At 47.6% G+C, this 19,315-nt stretch overlaps 1 protein-coding gene across 2 annotated transcripts in view; it reads right to left on the bottom strand.

Moving 5' to 3' along the window:
* ATAD2B (ATPase family AAA domain containing 2B) overlaps positions 1–19,315 on the bottom strand; it is a 101,581-nt gene that overhangs the window by 43,016 nt on the left and 39,250 nt on the right. For both annotated transcript variants that reach the window (XM_054994012.1, XM_054994083.1), the window contains exon 16: positions 12,856–13,167. In XM_054994012.1, the coding sequence (XP_054849987.1) occupies positions 12,856–13,167 (312 nt within the window). The remainder of the gene's footprint in view (positions 1–12,855; positions 13,168–19,315) is intronic.

The following is a 19,315-nucleotide window of genomic DNA, read 5'->3' as shown; positions in this document are numbered from 1 at the left end:
TTCCAGGAACTGGATGGTGAATGCTGTCTCTTCCCGTGAGGCTTCTGCTGAAGTCGATCTCAGGAGGATGTCGTCCAGATATGGGTGCACATGGATGCCCCTCTCTCTGAGCTTCATTACCGGAACAACTAGCAGCTTGGTAAAGACTCTCGGAGCAGTCGCGAGGCCAAAGGCATTGACCTGAACTGCAGGTGAGTGTCCCCCACGCAGAATCTGAGGAACCTGCGATGGGTGGGAGCAATGGGTACATGCAGATAGGCTTCTGTTAAGTCTATTGAAGTCAAGAACTCTCCCTGCTGTAGGGCTTCCGCGATGGACCGGAGAGTTTACATCCTGAAGTGTCTCAACTTGATGAACCCGTTTACGTACTTCAGGTCCAGGATGGAGCGCCAATCCCCATTCTTCTTGGGAACAGTAAAGAAGATCGAGTAGACGCCCCGCCCCTTCTCGTCCGAGGCAACCGGCTTGACGGCTCTTATGTCTATCAGGTGTTGTATAGCCTGGGAAGTTATAGCGTGCCTGAGAGGGTCTTTCTTGAGAGGTGAGCGGAGGAACCGTTCCGGTGGGAGGGAGAAGAACTCTATTAAGTAACCGCTTGAGACAATTTCCGAAACCCAGGCGTCCACCTCGGAGTCCATCCATGCCTGCTGGAATAGAAACAGACGTCCCCCCACCGGAACATTCAAGGAGTCAGGGCCGGGGTCCCTTGTCATCAGCATCCTGTCTGTTGCCGCGAAGACCCTGAGATTTCCCAAATTTTGCGTGGAAGTTTCCTCGTCTCGGTTGTCCTCTGGATGAGCCCCAACCGCGCTTGTGTTCTTGTCTGTTCCTAGGTAAAGTGTGTTGGGTTCTGAATGGCTGGTAAGAATATGAACGTCTCGGAGTGTATTTCAGCGAACATGGGAGGGACTTCTTCTTGTCCTTGGTCTCCACCAGGACCTTCTCGAGGGGCTCCCCAAAGAATTTTCCCCCTTGAAATGGGTAGGCTAAGAGAATCAGTTTTGCTTGTAGATCTGCAGGCCAGGTTCTAATCCAGAGGAGACGTCGGACTGCGGTGGTGGAGGCCATGGCCCTGGAGGTAAGGGACAGAGAGTCCAGAGTGGCATCCGCCGTGAGGGTACAGGCCTTGAGAATCCTGTTGGCACCCCCCAGCAGTCGTCTATTGTTGTTGGGGAGCAATTGGATGAGTCTCCTTGTCCATACCACTGCAGCCCGCGACACCGTGGAGGCGATGGCCGATGCTTTGATGGAGGTGGCTAAGGCCTCGTGAGCTCTCTTGAGTATGGCTTCACCTTTCTTGTCCAGTCCATCCTTAATGTTGCCATGTCCATCTTCGGAAAGCAGACCTTGAGACTGCAACGCTGCCACTGGGGCATCTACGATGGGTACCTGTAACAGCTCATCAGCAAAGTTAGAAACAACGTAGATCTTTTTTAAGGCATGCGGGACCTGCTTACATGCTGCCGGCATGGACCATTCAGCCTTTAGCTGACGTTCAAAAAATTCAGGGAATGGGAACAGTCTAGCTTTGCTTTCTGACCTGGGGAAGAATTCCCTGTTCCCTTTGGGTCTAGCCTTGTGTCCCTTAGTCTTTGCCTCCTCCTCCTCCTCCCCCTTCTCGGCTTCATTTAAGTCCAGAGCTGAGAGGGTTTTTGATAGTAGATATTGGCAATCTTCCATCTGAAAAAGTCTATTGGGCTGGTCAGGGATATCACTATCAGCCTCCTGATCATCTTCTGATAAAAATTCTCCACCCTCAGATTCCTCACTGAGGGACTGCTCTTCCTCCCTCCAACTGGGGGATGGGTCTGGCACTTTACTCTGGGGCTGTTTTCTGGCCGCCTTGGTGGGCCACGAGCCCCCCTGGGGACTTCTACTAGGAGCCTGGGGCACCACAGTGGCTCTGGAGGAGGATGGACCAGGCTGGTCTGAATTGCAGAGGTCCAATATTGCAGCTCTGACGGAGTCCCTAATAGCCACCAGCATCTCTGGGGATAAGGGAGAGGAAGAGGCAGCAGCACTTACTTGGTCTTCAGGAGTGTCAGCGCTGAGACTCTGTGCAGGAGTTGCTGTTCCGTGTTGCCTATCTCCCGCCGGGAGGTTGGCAAGCACGTCTTTGCGTTTTGGCGGGAAAGCACCATCTGCGGCTTTTCCCGCCGATTCTGAGTCCCGCGCTGCCGCGCCGCTGTCCTCTCTCTTACTCCTGCGTCCCTCGGCTTTCTCCGGCTCCTGGTCAGTTGTTCGGGGCCGTTTTCTGGCGGGCTGATCTGTAGGTGACACTCCTCCACCGGGGGTCCGATCATGCCTGTGCGGCAAGTCGGAGCCAGTCGGGTCTGCTCCCGCCGCCGGCAGGACGGCTCCAGGGAGGCAGCCCTCAGCCATCTCCATGAAGGAATCTTCGGAGTCCGATGACTCCCTTGTCTCCATGGAAGCTCTTCTTGAACGAGAAAGTTCTCTCTCTCCAAGATATGGACAGAAGTAAGGTAAAGGATAGAAAAAGAAAGTGAAAGGAGTATAGGTAGCAGAGCTAACCTAAACTAGAACTGCTCTCCCCTGAGGCAGGAAAAGAACTGAAGACCAGGGGGTGGTCCCACCTACAAGAGGTAGAAGCTTCAACTTCCTGCCTCCCCGATAGGACGGTGGGAAACACCCACAGATGTCCTCCTGCCTCAGAGGGAGAACATAAGTTTCTAGAACTCATTCTAGCGCTCTTTTTCTTGGGAGACAGCTGACTTCTTGGCAGTGAAAGGCAGTAGGGAAAGGTATTCTGAAAAGGGCCAAATGGGGTTCCAGTGTTAAACTGTGGTATATCTGAGGGGATCAATAGCGAAAACCCATCATGCGTGGTGATGCACTCCCTCAGGAAACAAGGAAATGTCAGAGCTGTGCCACAGTGCAGGGGGCAAGACACTGCGATCAGAACCAAATACTTGGACTGAAGTTGTGCAAAATCTTGGAAATCATGGAAATGAATTCAGTGTACCATCTCTGATAAGCATATTTAGTGTAAAAGGAACGTATCTTCTGGCTGCTTGCTGGACAACAGGGCTACGAACAAACACATCAATGTTAGGAATGGTACCTATAAAAGATGGAAGATTGAAGTGGAATTAAACCTACAGAGTGAAAAGGCGAGTGTCATCTTTCACTCCTCTGGTAAATCATCTATCTTGGAGCTGAAGAGTTCCATCAGAAAAGAAAAAAGCCTTTAATGTGACATTTATTCTCAAACTCATTAAAGCAACCAAGTGTATCTATTTAAGGTGAATGAACCTTCCACGATCATGCAGCTGCACTCAATCTACTGTTTGATCAGATAGAAAACACTTTTTTTTCCTTATAAGCCCTAACCAACCATTTCTGCTTCTCTGGAAGAAGTTCAAAGAAGCTGGAAGTCTTCTCACAGAGGAAATATTCTTCTCTCACCTTCTGATGATTAAATATCCTGAAGAGGCCACCTGCTGTGCAGTAAAAGTCTCATCCCATTACCGAGAGTTTCCTACTTTCTCTGTCTATAGGAACAGAAAGAGATGTCTACCTCCCTTTTATTATTTATCTAAAGTGTTTCCATACAGCTGTTCCAACAAAATTACCAGAGGAAGTCTCCAAAATAATTTAATACAACAAGAAGAACAATTCAAAAAGCAATAAAAAGCAGCAGGGACAGCATAAAATTTCATAGCAGCTTAAGAGTATCAGCAGGATGAAAACATCAGAGGTGTAAACTATTAATACGTACAGAAGAGAAGCATAATAAAAAAAAAAACAAGTGGTAGGTGGTGTTATAAAACCACAGATGAAAATATTTGGAGAATAAAAAGCTTAAGCCTGGCACCAAAGCATTAAACATCTGGCATCAGGTATTCCACAAGGCACAAGAGAACATGTGCTATCTTTTGTGGTCACCTGCCTCACGACTGAAGGCAAAGGGATATGAAACAGGGACTGAAAAGACAACCTTAAAGCATGGGTAGACCTGTACCTTTCCCTGTATGAAGTCTCTAATAATAAATAATTAAGTTCCATCAAGTCGCAACTGGCTCATGGAGACTCCTCATGGAGTTTTCAAGGAAAAGAGATGGTCAGAAGTGGTTTTGCCATTAGCTTCCTCTGCACAGCAACCCTGGTGATATTTGGTAGTCTCCCCCCTGCAAGTATTAACCATGGCCAACACAGCTTCGTTTCCGAGGTCTGACAAGCTCCAGCTAGTCGGGGCTATTCAGACTGCTATGAAGCCTCTACAACAAATGAAATTGGGGCAGGATACAGACAGGAAGGAGCAACCTGCTTGCTACTATTTATACATGTTCCCTAACCAAAAAGATGCTGGTGTCACTGAAAATGATTTGTCCCAGGAGTTCTTGAACACTTGTAGAACTGGCAACATTAGACAAAGCTACAGGTTAGTGCCTAACTGTACAAGATTAAAATGGGGTCTATCTCCCAGAGGTGACAGCTGCTTCACTGCTATCTCACATACAAATTAAGGATGCATTCTCTGAAGTCTCCAAATCAGAGCGGCTAGACTCCATATCTGATCACACGCAGGACAATTTCTGGAATTCTTTTGAATGTGAGCTCTCAGACTTGGAGGGATGGAAGAACTTTGGCAAGGGAACTCTAATGGGGCAAGAATGGAAAAGTAGTAGTGGGTGGTAAAGGGGGGGGATATTGATTTGAACAAACGAGGCAGTTATTTGGCAGCTGGCATCTAATCTTATTTTTTTTAACTTCATTCATACACCGCCTTTATCCCTGTTTGGGACCCAGAGTGGCTTACATTGTTCTCCTCTCCTCTATTTTATTCTTACAACAACCCTGTAAGGTGGGTTAGGCTATGAGAGTGTGATTGGGCCAAGGTCATCCAGCAAGTTTCCATGGCAAAGAGGGGTACCGAACCCGGGCCTCTCAAGATCCTAATCTGCCACTCTAACCACTATACCACAGAAGCGCTCACATTCCATCTGTTACACCTGAAATATAGGGTTCCACAGATGTTAGCAGTCTGTCAAAATGTACGGTGTGCCATCACGTATAAGGCATCTATTTAATTTTCCTTTAAACAAAAAAATGACAGAACATACATTCTCAGCTAATATATAGTTCAATTATCACTTCTACTCTAGCTACAGTATCCAGGAGAAAAGGTGGTTACAATTACTTAAGAAGGAATTCCTATAATATTTGCCAAGAAGTTATGCACACACACAAATTATTAGATTTTTTAAGTGGCAATGAAGACAGACTCCCAAGATCAACATTTCCACGGTAGCGGGGGTGGTCATTCAAAGAATTTCCTTGACTCAGTTTCTAGCTTGCATACCCCTATAAGCTCAGGGATACTTAGGGAAAAAAAGCAGAAAAAACAAGCACTAATATTTAGCATTTCTATAACACAATTTTTACCTTTTCTTTTCAGAGGATTCTGTATTGACTCAGAAAGTAATTTCGTAAACAATCTAACTGAGCTACTTGGCCAGGCAGAGCCATCACACTGACCAGAAAGGGGGTCTGAAAATACCTCTTGGTGCTTTTAGAATAGCTGTTTTAGTACGAAAATGTGATGCTCATTCATCTGCATGACTACTGACCCTGAAGTAATCAACATCACCAGAAGTATGTAATAAAGCATTAAAGAAAACAGGGTTAACATACCTGTAACTTATGTTCATCGAGTTCTTCTGTGCTGACACACATGGGGACTGCGCAGGCGCAGGCCAGCCGCCGGAGAATTTTCTAGAGCTTCCATGGCTCCGAAGGGGCCGTTTGTCGCGCGCCTCAGCGACCGTTTTCCCGCCCAAACGGTCACGTGATCCTCCAGCGACCAACGGCCCCTTCCCTCAGTTCTCCCTTGCCGCCGCTTGACCAACACACTTCAGCCATAACACCTTAAAAACACCAATTTCCGTTACAGCCAACACATTATCGTGCATTGGAGTTCACAGCGGGGTAGGAGGGAGGGTTGTGTGTCAGCACAGAAGAACTCGATGAACATAAGTTACAGGTATGTTAACCCTGTTTTCATCTTCGTTCTTCTGTGCCTCCACACATGGGAGTGTACCAAGCTTCACACAATAAGGAAGGCGGGGGTGAAGTCCAACACAATTTTATTGAACAAACAAGAACAACAATAAATAGATATGCATATATACATCTACGTAAAAATACTGTGTAAGGACACATAAATACTCAATATTTACATATATAAACACCCCCAGGTACATATATACACACTTTCACTCAAGGGTACCCAGCAGGTACGCCAAGAAAGTCATTCCTAAACTCCCTCAGGAAAAAAGGGAGTGTAAGACAGCCTTGGCCACAGATACATCCTGCTCCGCATTGACATCAACGGCGTAATGCCTGACAAAGGTGTCTGCAGAGGACCATGTGGCCGCTTTACAAATGTTAACCAGGGGCACCCCCCTGAGGAGTGCCGAAGAGGATGCTTGGGACCGCGTGGAGTGGGCTCTGACATGAAGCGGGCAAGCCACCCCTGCCAGGGAATAGGCCTTGCTAATGGCCGTCACAATCCACCTAGACAGGGTCTGTGAGGAAGCCCTGTTACCCTTGTCCTTGGCCCCAAAACATACAAACAGGTGAGGACAGGAGCGGAATTCCTTCGTCCTATCCAGGTAATAGGCTAGGGCCCTCTTCAAGTCTAGGGAATGAAGGGCCTTTTCCCCCTTAGAGGAGGGTTGAGGAAAGAATGCAGGCAGTGAGATATCCTGCGAGAGGTGGAAGGCGGACACCACCTTGGGCAGGAACCCAAGGCAGGGACGCAGGACCACCTTGTTGGGATGAAACACAAGAAAGGGAGGGTCAGACCGCAGTGCAGACAGCTCACTGACCCTTCTGGCCGATGTGACGGCCACCAAGAATGCTACCTTGTAGGATAGCACATCCAAGGGGCATGTAGCCATAGGTTCAAATGGAGGCAACATGAGACGTGAGAGCACCAAGGACAGCGACCACTGAGGCACTGGCGCCGACACAGGTGGGTAAAGATTGTACATGCCCTTAAGGAACTGGCGGGAATGTGGGTGAGAAAACACCGTAGCACCCTCAACTCGGGCGTGAGCAGCTGATATCGCCGCCAAGTGTACCTTGAGGGAGGACACCTTCAAGCCCAGGCCACGCAAGTGGCACAAATACTCGAACACAACCCCCAAGGGACTGGTGTCAGGCACCACTCCTCTGGCAAGTGCCCAGAGCTCAAACCTGCGCCACTTGGCCGCATAAGCGCGCCTAGTGGATGGCCGACGGGCATTCAGGAGGACCCTCTGTACCTCGTCAGTAAAGCCTATCGGGGAGGAACGATCCGCCAAGCCGTTAGGTGCAGCTTCCTGGGATCGTGGTGGACTAGGCTCCCGTTTAAGAGAAGGTCTTGCCGAGGGGGCAGGCTCACATATGTCCGTTGGGACATCCGCAGGAGCTTCGGGAACCAAACCTGCCGTGGCCAGAAGGGGGCCACCAGGATGCAGTCCGTCCCGTCCTCCTCTATCTTGCACAGGACCCTGGGAATCAAGGGGAACGGAGGAAACATGTAGTGCAAGCCCTGCGTCCACGTAAACTGGAAGGCATCCCCAATAGAGAGGGGGTCGCTCCCTGCCCTGGAACAGAACGTGTGGGCCTTGGTGGTCGCCGCAGTGGCGAACACGTCTATCACTGGATGACCCCACATCTGGAAGATCGGCCCAACGCACTCTACGTTCAGTTCCCACTCGTGGTCCAGCAAAGGGACCCTGCTGAGGGCATCTGCCCGGGCATTGTCTGACCCAGCCACGTGTATAGCACGGAGTGACACGCCGTTCTTGATAGCCCACTGCCAAGTGAGTGTGGCTTCCCGGCACAGGGCCATGGACACTGTGCCCCCCTGCTGATTCACGTAGTACATGGCAGTCGTGTTGTCCGTCTGCACCAAGACCTGACGATTTCTCAGCAGTGCTGTAAGAGACACAAGTGCGAAACGAATGGCCCTTAGTTCAAGCACATTGATATGGAGGGTCTTTTCCCTGTCAGACCAGACATCTTGCACAGACACATCACCACAGTAAGCCCCCCATCCCAGCAGAGAGGCATCAGTGGTAACCGTGACGTCATGGTGCTGATACCCAAAAGGGGTCCCTTTAAACAAGTTGTCATCAGACAGCCACCAGTCCAAGGAGGAGAGGATGACCCTCGGGATAGAGAATTTGAGGGATGGAGGGTGCAACAGAGCATCGTACCTCCGCACAAACCAGTTCTGGAGAGGGCGCATACGCAGCCTAGCGAAAGGCACCACAGAGGTGGCCGCTGCCATATGCCCCAGTAAGCACTGGACAGAGCGCACAGACTGGAATCGGTTCCTTTTAAACATGGACACTAGACCCCTTAGGGACCGAGCCCTCTCCAAGGGGAGCAGGGCCTTACCCTCCACAGAGTCTAACAGTGCACCAATGTAGGACACCTTGCAGTTGGGCACCAGCTTGGATTTCTCCAAGTTCACCAGGAGCCCCAGGCGTTGGCAAGTGCTAAGTACCAAGCCAATGTCCTGCACCAGCCCAGACTCCGATTCAGCCACGATGAGCCAGTCATCGAGGTACGGAAAGATGGTACAGCCTTCTTCCCGCAGGAAGGAAACCACAGGGGCCACACATTTAGTGAACACTCGTGGGGCAGTGGACAGGCCAAAGGGGAGCACCTTATACCGGAAAACCCTTTGCCGGTAAACAAAGCTCAGGTACTTCCTGTGCTCCTTCCTTATGCCCACGTGAAAGTATGCGTCTTTTAAGTCAAGAACCGCAAACCAATCTCCCTGTTTCAGCAAGGCGATCACAGCCGCCAACGTAACCATCTTGAACTTGGTCACCTTGAGGAAGGCATTAAGGCCCCTCAGATCTAAAATGGGACGTAAGCCCCCATCCTTCTTAGGGACCAGGAAGAACCTAGAGAAGAAACCCTTTACAGAGTCCTCATAGGGCAATTCTTCCACAGCACCCTTGGCCAAGAGCGACACGATTTCCGCATCCAGCTCGGCCATAGTGTTATTGACAGCTGTCAGGGGTGAACTGCATCTGGGCAGCTCAACAAACTCCAGCCCGTACCCCAGTTCAACAATAGTTAAGACCCATGAGTCAGATGTTATTGACTCCCACTCAGAGAGGAGTGGACTAAGTCTGTCCGAAAAGTTCGGGGATACGGCTGGCGTGACCCGTCAGTACTGCCTCCCGGCGCCCTGCTGATCTTTCTGCTGGGCCGGTTGTTGTGACGGGCGAAGCTTGAAGGGCCGACGCCTCCTCTGCTGTTGTGCGGGAGGGTATGGCCGCTGCTGGTAGGCAGGATACGGTTGGTAGCCCGGCCGCTGATGTTGGTATCTGCCCTGGTAGTGGTAAGGGCCGGACCGGGGAGCGTACCGTGGTCTGGAGGAGGGCTTGTCCGCTGGAGCCAGACCCAAGGACCGCGCCGTCTGCCTGTCCTCTTTTTTCTTTTTCAGGGTCTCGTCGGTCGATTTGGAGAACAGCGAGTCCCCTTCAAAGGGCATGCTCTCCACCCTGGAACGCACCTCCTGGGACAGGGCCGTAGACCGCAACCAGGAGTGGCGCCTGAGGACCACCGCCGAAGCCATCCCCCGAGCAGCAGTGTCAGCAGCGTGGCTCCCGGCATTCATCTGCTGCTTAGACAGCCGGACAGCCTCTGTTTGCAGCAGGGACACCACAGCCTTCTGCTCCGGTGGAAGGTCCCGGGTATAGGATGCCAACTTCTCCCAGAGGTACAGCTGGTACCCTGCCATGATGGTCTGGTAGTTGGCAATCCTCAGACCCAGCGAAGCGACGATGTACTGGCGCCTGCCCATGGCATCCAGCTTCTTGCCCTCTTTATCGGCAGGCACCGAGGAGTGACCCGACCGTCGGGGGTTGAATTCCTCCGTGACTAAGGAGGAAGGTGGAGGGTGTTTCACCAGTGCCGGCCAGGTACCCTGCTTGATTTTGTAGAGCTGCTCAATCCTCTTGGATGTTGGAGGCTGATCACAGGGCACCTGCCATACCTTCTCCACGATTTCCTCAATACCCTCAAGCATGGGGAAGCCAACGTACGCCGGATTATCCCCGTAAATACGCTTGAGGAGCTTGTCCTTGGTTTTCGGGGCTGCTGAAGAGATGTCCATCTCGAGAGCCTTGGCCATCCTTGCCATCTGGTCGGCGTAGATACGGAGGTCCTCGAATGGCGAGTCCGCAGATGGCACTAGCTCCTCAGCTGGCGATGGTTCGGACCAGGACTCCGACTGGTAGCCGCCAAAGCTCTCCACATCCTCCTCATCGGAACCAAGCTGGGATTCCGGAACCTGGAGCGGAGGGGGAGCCCACGCCGACCTCGATGTCGAAGGCCTCGGTTCCGACACGGAGAAAGCCGCAGGTGCCCCCTCCCATTGGCAACGGTATGGCGAGGGGAGGTAGGAAGCCTGTCGATGCCGGGACGCAGTGGACCGGACCGATTGGACGCTGTCCCCGGAACCATGCCGCTCACGACCGACCGGAGGTGGAGACGGACGGGCAGGCGACGGACGGCTCCGACGAGGAGACGGGCTCGGTTCCAGCCTCGGCGAACGAAGGGCAAGCGACGGTCGGCTCCGACGGCGCGGGCTCGGCTCCGGCCCCGACGAGAACTCTGCGGGCACCGTCTCGAAGGCCATCGGATCCGGCACCGGCACGGAGATGTCTTCTGGCTCCGGGGAGCCCAGATGAGGGGAAGGCGTGTGAGGAAGCACGATGACCTCCTCCTGAGGAGCGGGACGCGGCGACCGATGATGCTTGGTCTTCTTCTTCTTCTTCGCTGGTTCAGAAGAAGACCTCGGAACCGACGCGCTCCTCGCCTTCGAAGGGGACCTCGGCTTCGACCTCTTAGGCTTCATCGGAACCGATCCGGTCGTCGGTTCCGACCGGGGACTCGGTACCAGGATCCTCGGTTCCGAAGCTGGTCTCGGATCCGACCTGGTAGATGACGCGCTACGGGGCGGCCGCACCGGTCCCTGCGCTGGAGAGGCCGCTCTCGACGCCGAGGTACTCGGGGGACGCGGTTTCGACCCCGACCTCGCGGAGGCCACTGAGCCAGCTCTCGAATGCCGTTCGGCAGAGGGGCTTGGGCCGGCCTTGGTGGAGGGCAAGGGAGCGCCTCCGGACATGACCTTCTGCCACAGGGAGGAGTTTAGTCGGGCCTTGCGCTCCTGCCGGGCCTTGCTGGTGAAGCCCTGGCAAATCTTACAGGCCGTCACATTATGGGTCTCTCCCAAACAGAACAGGCACAGTTCATGGCCATCGGTCTTGGCCATTTTAGTGTGGCATTGCAGGCAATGCTTGAAGAGAGCCTTAGAGGCCATCTTCAGGGGCACGCGAAAGGAAGGTCAAAACAGTCCGAGTCAAATTACCGAGTCCACAACAAAGTCCAAAACGAGATCCGAAGAATAGTCGAGGTCACGAAGTCCGAAGTCAAAAGCCAAGCAATCAGTCAGAATAAGCACGAAGCACAAAAGCACAGAGCAACGAAGCTCACGTTCTCTCCAAGCGGCGGCAAGAAGAGAACTGAGGGAAGGGGCCGTTGGTCGCTGGAGGATCACGTGACCGTTTGGGCGGGAAAACGGTCGCTGAGGCGCGCGACAAACGGCCCCTTCGGAGCCATGGAAGCTCTAGAAAATTCTCCGGCGGCTGGCCTGCGCCTGCGCAGTCCCCATGTGTGGAGGCACAGAAGAACGAAGATGAACTGTGGCTTTTAACTCTCAATGGCCGTTCAGATTCCAAAAACGGATCTTAAAAGTTCCCGTAAAATATACATAGTATACCATTATAAAATATTGATACTACCAGTTTAAAAGTGATACACCGCTTAGATGCAATGAAAAATGTGAACATAGCTCACAGGATAAGACTCCCCCACCTCCATCAACCCTACATTGCCTGAAATATTGCTTCGGAGAGTTAGGGGGGGACACTGCAACAACACTGAGCATAACCTGGGGGTCTGCAGAGCAAGGAGGGAATCAGCAGAAAACATCCCCCCCTCCTCCACCAATAGAAATATTCTTCTGCCAGTGGAAAACAGCCACTGGATACAACCATTGAAATAGTATATGTAATAGTAGTTCATAGTTTCAATTATGTTATTTTATACAATTATTAGCACTATTATAGAAATATCTATGCTATTATGACAATGGGCTGGCATGGAGTTGGATCCAACCATTTACCTTCCACATAAGCAGAAGGGCATTTCTGCACACACAAGCAGTAATTAACAATTTCTACAGATTCCTCTCCCAGCTAAAGCCCCTTCCATGCCCCATATCTCATATTGCTCCTGAGAATTTCCTAAACTGTCAAGCAATGCCTTTCCTAGAAAACAGGGGTTATGGGGGAAGTTGCAGCAGATAGGAAGAGGCAGAAAAAGAGATAGAGCAACACAAAATAAAGGCAAGTAATAGTATTTCAGTATTTAAATTGAAATATCCCTTAAGTACTTACGGATAAAAAAATTAAAAGCATTGTCAGATCTGTTTTACTATTCTTCAATCCTCTGGCAATAACAAATCCCAAATCCACACTGGTATACACAGATCTTTTGTATGTATATTGGTGACTGGGATTCATAGATGAACACAAGGGCCCTAGCACAAAACGGCTTCTGAAATTCTTCTGTTTCAAAAACAGGTTGTCATATGTGAGGGAAAGCTGAGTCATAAATGCCCAAAGCTACACCGAACAAGTTGCATTGCTTTATGGGCTTTAGTTTTGTAAGAGAATGGGGTAATTAAAGATAAAGGGTTTTTTAACACTTTTTTTTTCTAACTGGAAACAGAACGAACTGGAGAGATCATAGAATTACCTTCTCTTTTGTCTCCCTGGCTGAACTCAGCGTGGGGAAACACTTTATGCAAAACCGCCAGAATGTTACTGAAGGTCCTTTCCAACAACGGCCTTATGATAGGAGACAGCGCATGCCCTGATGACATTACGGCACGTTGAGAGGCAGGCACAATATTCTGCATGGCATGGTAAAAATCTTGTGCGCTGAGAACGATCGAAGAAACATCCAGCTGCAGCTTCTGACTGCTGGCGTAGATCTGAGGGTAGCGCCGTCGCAGGGCAATCAAGGCAGTCTCAGTGCAAAGTGCTTTTATGTCAGCTCCACAATACCCTAGGGCACAAAAAAAAAGGAGAAACGTGTCTGTTCCGTGAAGCAGCACAAATATTTTGCATACCTCAACAGCTCACCTGAAGCTGAAATCAGCAGCGGCAGCCATTTTGGGTACTACTCTTAAGTCTAAAATTGACCCTCAAGCAGGTGACATCTGAAGCAGCAAAGCCCTCTTTAAATCAATGATGAATCAGCAAGAACCATTTTCAAAGCTATCTGCAAACAAGATTTTCACCAGAAAGGAAAAGGCAAGTGTAAATAAGATTGTTGTTCAAATATTGCCTAGGCCCTGTATATGTTCCACACATACACTTCAATCACTATTATAAAGAGATATTCCCGTATCTGGCAGTCTGATATTCGACAGCAAACTGTTCATTTAGTAAAACAAGATGTTGAGTTCCTATGAATGCAAAGTTTTTAAATTATGGCTGTTTTATCTATTTAATGCTCAAAACACAAGAGTTTATAAAGGAACAGGGCTTCTGTGTTTTGTCTCCATGCTAAGAGTTGCCTGTCACAGAACAACTCCCCACTGAGAGACAGGTTTCCTGCCTTACTCTCTGAAAAAAATATAGCTAATGTGATTACCTCATGGATAACTAACTTCTCAAATAGCCATTATGCTATATAATAAGTGGTGAGGCACCCTGTAGTTCTGTTTTCACTATCCCAGGAAGGCCTGAATGAAATATTGAATATTGAATCTTACAATTTTGGGCGGCCTGCAGACATGTAGCTGCCATTCCTGAAGTCCTACGCTATGTTGTCAGTAAAATTTAACAGAAGCTGATAAGAAATATGGAGTATTCATTTTAATCCTCCCCGTCTGCTTCCTTTGTCAAGTTGCTCTCCCCCTTCTTCTATAACAGCGGAAAAGCGTATTTGCTAATGTAGCAATACAACTGAAGGCCTAAACAGAATTTCTAAAGCTGTGAAGAACCAATTAGTCTGAAATCTTCAGCAAATGAAAAGATTTTAACTTAAAAGCACTTTATTAACCTGATTTAGGAACTGGGCACAAATTATCCTTGTCACAAGAATTTTGCCAAAAAAACAGTAACCTCCCCTAGTAGCAAACAATCCTCACATTCTGACCATAATTGAGTTCTGGAGGGACCATTTCATCAACGTGAAAGGCTTCATGCATTTGTTAGCAGCTGCCAGTAACGCTGAGAGATTAAAAATTCTCAACATTGCTTGAACGTTCTCTGATGAGCATTCCTAAGCACATCCCTAGGACTATGGCAGCCTCGAAAAAGGCTGTTTTCAGCAGCTCCTTAATACATGTAAGTGTGTTTGCACAGGGCTTTAAAGACATGACAGGCCTGTATAATTTGTGACTTGCCAAGCTGAGTTGCAACCCAAGATTCTCGTGGTTTGTGGTTTGCCTGGCAGCTGACAATCCCCATGGTTTTTGCAATCCAACCCTTGAGGCTGACCCAGAGGTTTTTTGATCCCCTGGTGGGCTCATCTTGCATGCCTAGAGAACTGCCTTCAGCCTGAGGGATCACAAACATAAGCCTGCCTTATAGAATGTATTTTTAAAATTAATTGAGTTTTATTTACAGGGTATCTGACAAAGGGAGCATTGATTCTTGAAAGTTTGTACTCTGAAAATCATTTTGGTCTTTAAGGTGCTACTGGACTCAAATCTTGCTGCTAAATGTTCTTGTTTCTTTTGCTCCCTGCAACTTATATTCTGCTGTTTTCACATATTAGACAAGCTTCAAAATTTATTTAAAAGTCATTTATTTTCAAAATTCTTTTTAATGTGCTTAATTTTTGAATTCTCTGCCTAGTGCATGCATCTTATTCATTTGCACTAACTTCCACCCTTAAATTTTTCTTATAAAACAGAAGGTGACACTCCCATACCAACTTCGATCCAGAGACTTATACACAAATTCCAATTCTCGAAGATACGTTTACCCTGCCTGTCTTTGCACCACAAGCCCCTTGCCAATTCATGAAAAGTTTTTCCAGAAGTTCAATGGACTTTCCAAAACATCTGCAGTTGGGGCCGGAAAGAAGAGATAGCGGAAACTTGCAACAATCGTTCAGAATCCAACTAACTTTTTCTCCCGTGAGAACTGCCATCGTGCATTTTGAAATGCTGAGAGTCAGTTCAGCATATAGCATAGTTTGAGACTACGAATGGAGAGACATCAGTTCTAGACCCCACTCAGCCACAAAGGCTCACTGGGTGACCCCACAGGCCAATCTCATTCTCCCTTTATAAGATTGCTGATAAGGTCAAAATAGAGGGGGGGGGGGAAATGATCGGAATGTCACTCTGAGCTCCTCTGAAGGATGAGTGGGCTACCGACGAAATTCATAGCATTCAAGCTTATGACAAAATGAAAATTTCAAGTTTAGGGAGAATGTATGTAACAAGCCAAAAACACATGAATGAGGCTTGAATTAGGAGTAAGGCACTGAAAATACCGGCACAAATATAGTAAATATGGATTGGAGCAGCAGTGTTGCCTCGGCAGATTTAATGTACTCTGGAAATAGCACTTCCGCAAGTGCACAAAAATATATATAGCCCCAAATAAATGCCTTAGCTCTTCCTCCCTCTCCCCAATTTTGAAAGGTATTGCATTTGCCAGTCTATATATATTACAAGGTATGCACTTAAGTCTTTTCAATTACACTGTATTTATAGCTCATTTTCCTTCCAACATGGAATTCAAGGATGTGTACACAGAGTTCCTAGGTTATTTTCCATCCTTGCACTGACCAGTCCTTCTTAAATCAGACAAGTGTCTGCAACATCGGCCTTCCAACCACACCCTAGGACCTTTGATGTGCATGGAAAATAGTTATGTGACAGAAGGCATGATCCTGCTGCCATAGCACACTTTGAATCTGTTATACTTCATTAAATGCATGACCAGGTACAAAGAACCTTGAAGGGATCAATTTGAGAAAAGAGGGGCTGTGGCTCAGGGGTAGGTGACTGCTTTGCATGTAGAAGGTCCCAGTCTCGATCCCTAGCATGTCCACCATTGAGAAATACCTTTTGCTGCCTTAGAGCCTGAAGTGCTGCTGTCAGTATGGAACACAACCATGAACTGAAAAGAACCATTGGCTGACTTGGTTTTAAGGCAAGTTCAGCATACAAACTGGATGTCCAGACAAAGAGGCATGTAATCACTACCACCATCTCTTATTACAAGATCTCCATGTGAATTATATAAGCGTTTGAAAGAAAGCTCAGATTTTGTTTCTGCAAAACTGAACAATCCACATTCATCTTCTACTGTGAGAAGCAAACGACCACAAATGATGAGAGAGAGAGAGAGAGAGAGTGTAATATTTTTCATTGGACAGATTTAATGGACTAAGCATTCTTGAGGGATACTACTTGAAGTGATTTTGACAAAATGTATGGGTTAATACAAAAGAAAAGGGGGCGGGGTTGTATGGCTCGCAACTACATCCAGTCAAGATCTTGTATTTTAATTTTGAATGTTATTTAAACTGTTGGCTCCATTTCCAGGTGTTCATAAAGCAGATTTAGCATAGTACATTGTCAAATAAAAGTTACTACTCAAAGAAAATATGCCAAACATTTAGTATCTTCAATAACAAACAGTAGGCCAAGACCCATGTCTTCGCCTAACTCCCCCCCCCCCAATAAATGCTTTAAAATAAAGTTTGTACCAAATTTCAGGGCTTTGTTAATCACAGCTTCTATATCTCCATTGAATTGGAAATGTACTACATAATAGCATTTGGATTATTTCTACAATTTAAGTCTCAGGAGATCTCATCTAAAATTAATTCTCTCCACTTATTATTAACAGATAACTTGTATAAGAATTAGAATTTCAGTAAGAATTAGAATTTTGGATAAGAATTAGAACTTTGGACAGCAATCTTGAATGTGGTTTTGCTAATGCCCCGCAAGGTGGGCCCAATCCACTTATGCAGGCAGGTAGAGATTTGTTTGGGTTTTTGGCAGTTTGTTCAAATGCCAGGAATTCCAGGGCAGCTTCCTCAGATATTTTGACTTTCAAAGGGGAGGGAGAACTTTCATCTTGGTTCATCCATGGCTGAGAGCCAGAGGTAGCTTAGCTGAAGAAAAAACATGACTTCAAGAACATGAAAAACATGGAAAATGAAACCTGGAAATTTTAAGGTTATTCTGATTTCCTCACTATCAGAAGTAGTATTTAGATCAAGGGATCATTTTTCTTTTGCTCAGTAGTAGTCAGACCATTTTGATCAATGTATGCTTTCCTTTCAGAAATGGCTTTAATTTCAAATTAATTTTTCTTCTTTTATGCACTTGGTGGTATCATGGCCCCTACGCACTGACACAGAAACCCAACTTTGCCTGTACATTCCAAGATACAATGAAGGCGGCCGAATGCCAGGAGTTCTTAACTTGAAGAAGAATCGCCAGGCTAAGGAGGCATCTCTCTACAAGCCTGTGTTGATAGTTACAAACAGTAAACAGTTCTTCTTCCTGTCAGAGGGAGTGGGGTATAGGGTTGGAGAAGTGAACTCCTTGTCTAGTGACCCCAGGACCTCAGCCACCTAGATAAATCCCATCCCCCACCCCAGGATAGAATGAATGGCCCTGTTATGCCACACCATACTCAAAGCAGGCTCTCAATTCCAATCTCTCCCACCGTCTCCTAGCTGACATCGAGTGACTTGATAATTGTGGACCTTTAAAGGTACCACTGCTGGAAAGTTCTCCCTTTCCTTAGAAGCCGCTACACAAAAACAGCGGCTGGCTGCTGCTGGCTAACACATGTTTCTGATTCTCATCTTCCTAATGAAGAGTATTTTGTGGTTGATTATGCCTGTGTTTTTTATTTAAAATATTTCTATGTCACCTCTTCAATGCTGCTCGAAGCAGCTTACAATTGAAACAATGTAACAATATAAAAACAAACCATTGGACATACAGTATGAAAATAATCCATAAAACAGAAGCAGACCATTAAAAAGCTAGTAACCTAAAACCCCTAATTAAAAGACTGAGTAAAAAGATACATTTTGGCCTGGCACCTGAAAGAATATAAAGTAGGCACCAGCTGATCCTCAAGTCTAGGGATAGGGTGGTCCAAAGGAGAGGTGCCACTGGAAAAAATGCTTTGTTTCTAGTCGCCATCTACTCAGGGCTTGAGAAGCAGACCTTAACTGGTGGGCTTGATAGTATGGAAGGAGACAGTCCTTCAGGTGCCTGACGCCAAGCCGTTTACGGCCTTAAAGCTAAGAACTAGCACTCCGGATTGTGTCTGGAAACAAATGGGTAACCAGTGCAGATCTTTCAGCAAAGGATGTTAGGAGTGAGAGCAATAAGGAGAACTCTGCCTAGCCTGTTGCCCTCGCTCAATTTTGCCTTTCACCTACCATTGCACTTAACACAACAGCTAACGAGTTTGATTCCAAAATGACAGATTTTGCAAAAAGTTAAATAGTGAGAGGAGCTCGAAAACGAAGATGATTATTGTTTATTTTGAAGTGTGTATACTGCACTTACTCCCTTACAGAGCTCGGGGCAGTTCAGTTTAAAAATAGAGATGACAGTGTGGGTTGGGAAGGACTTCAATTCTATGAGGGAAAGCAAGATCCGTGGAGCTGTTCTTGGATGTAGTCAAACTAAAATTATTTTTAAAGTAGTAAACGTTCAGAACATTTATTATGCTTATTTTTTATACCCTCAAAACAGCCAAAATTATGAGTGCGCTGGAAGACTAATCATATACGGTCTGAAGTGAGACAGGGATGTGGTAAGTCAGGAAAAAAGCATAAACAAATGGGAAAGGGGTTCGATGATCAAAGCCACAAACAGAAGAATCAGGAACAGGAAGACACGTAAAGACTGCAAAAGAAGAGGTTAAAAGCGCCATTTTGGAGGTCCGTCGGGCTTCTTCAAAATATGCAACAAAGCGACAGTTGCCTCGTGAGATCATTATTGACTTTTCAACTAAGAAGATTCGGGACACCATCCTATATAACTCATACAATGCGGATTTGGACTTTATGGGTTCGAAAGTCAAGATTTTGAAGGACGTTCCATTTCTAGTCCGGAAACGGCGTTTTAAATATAAAAAGTTTGCAGCTCTTCTGAGGGACCATGGAATAAAGTACAAATGGTTATTCCCGGAAGGAATATGGTTCA

This window comes from Eublepharis macularius, chromosome 1 (assembly GCF_028583425.1).
Source record: "Eublepharis macularius isolate TG4126 chromosome 1, MPM_Emac_v1.0, whole genome shotgun sequence".
NCBI lineage: Eukaryota > Metazoa > Chordata > Lepidosauria > Squamata > Eublepharidae > Eublepharis > Eublepharis macularius.
The sequence above is the reverse complement of the archived record's forward strand: the minus strand, read 5'-3'. Positions and strand labels throughout refer to the sequence as shown.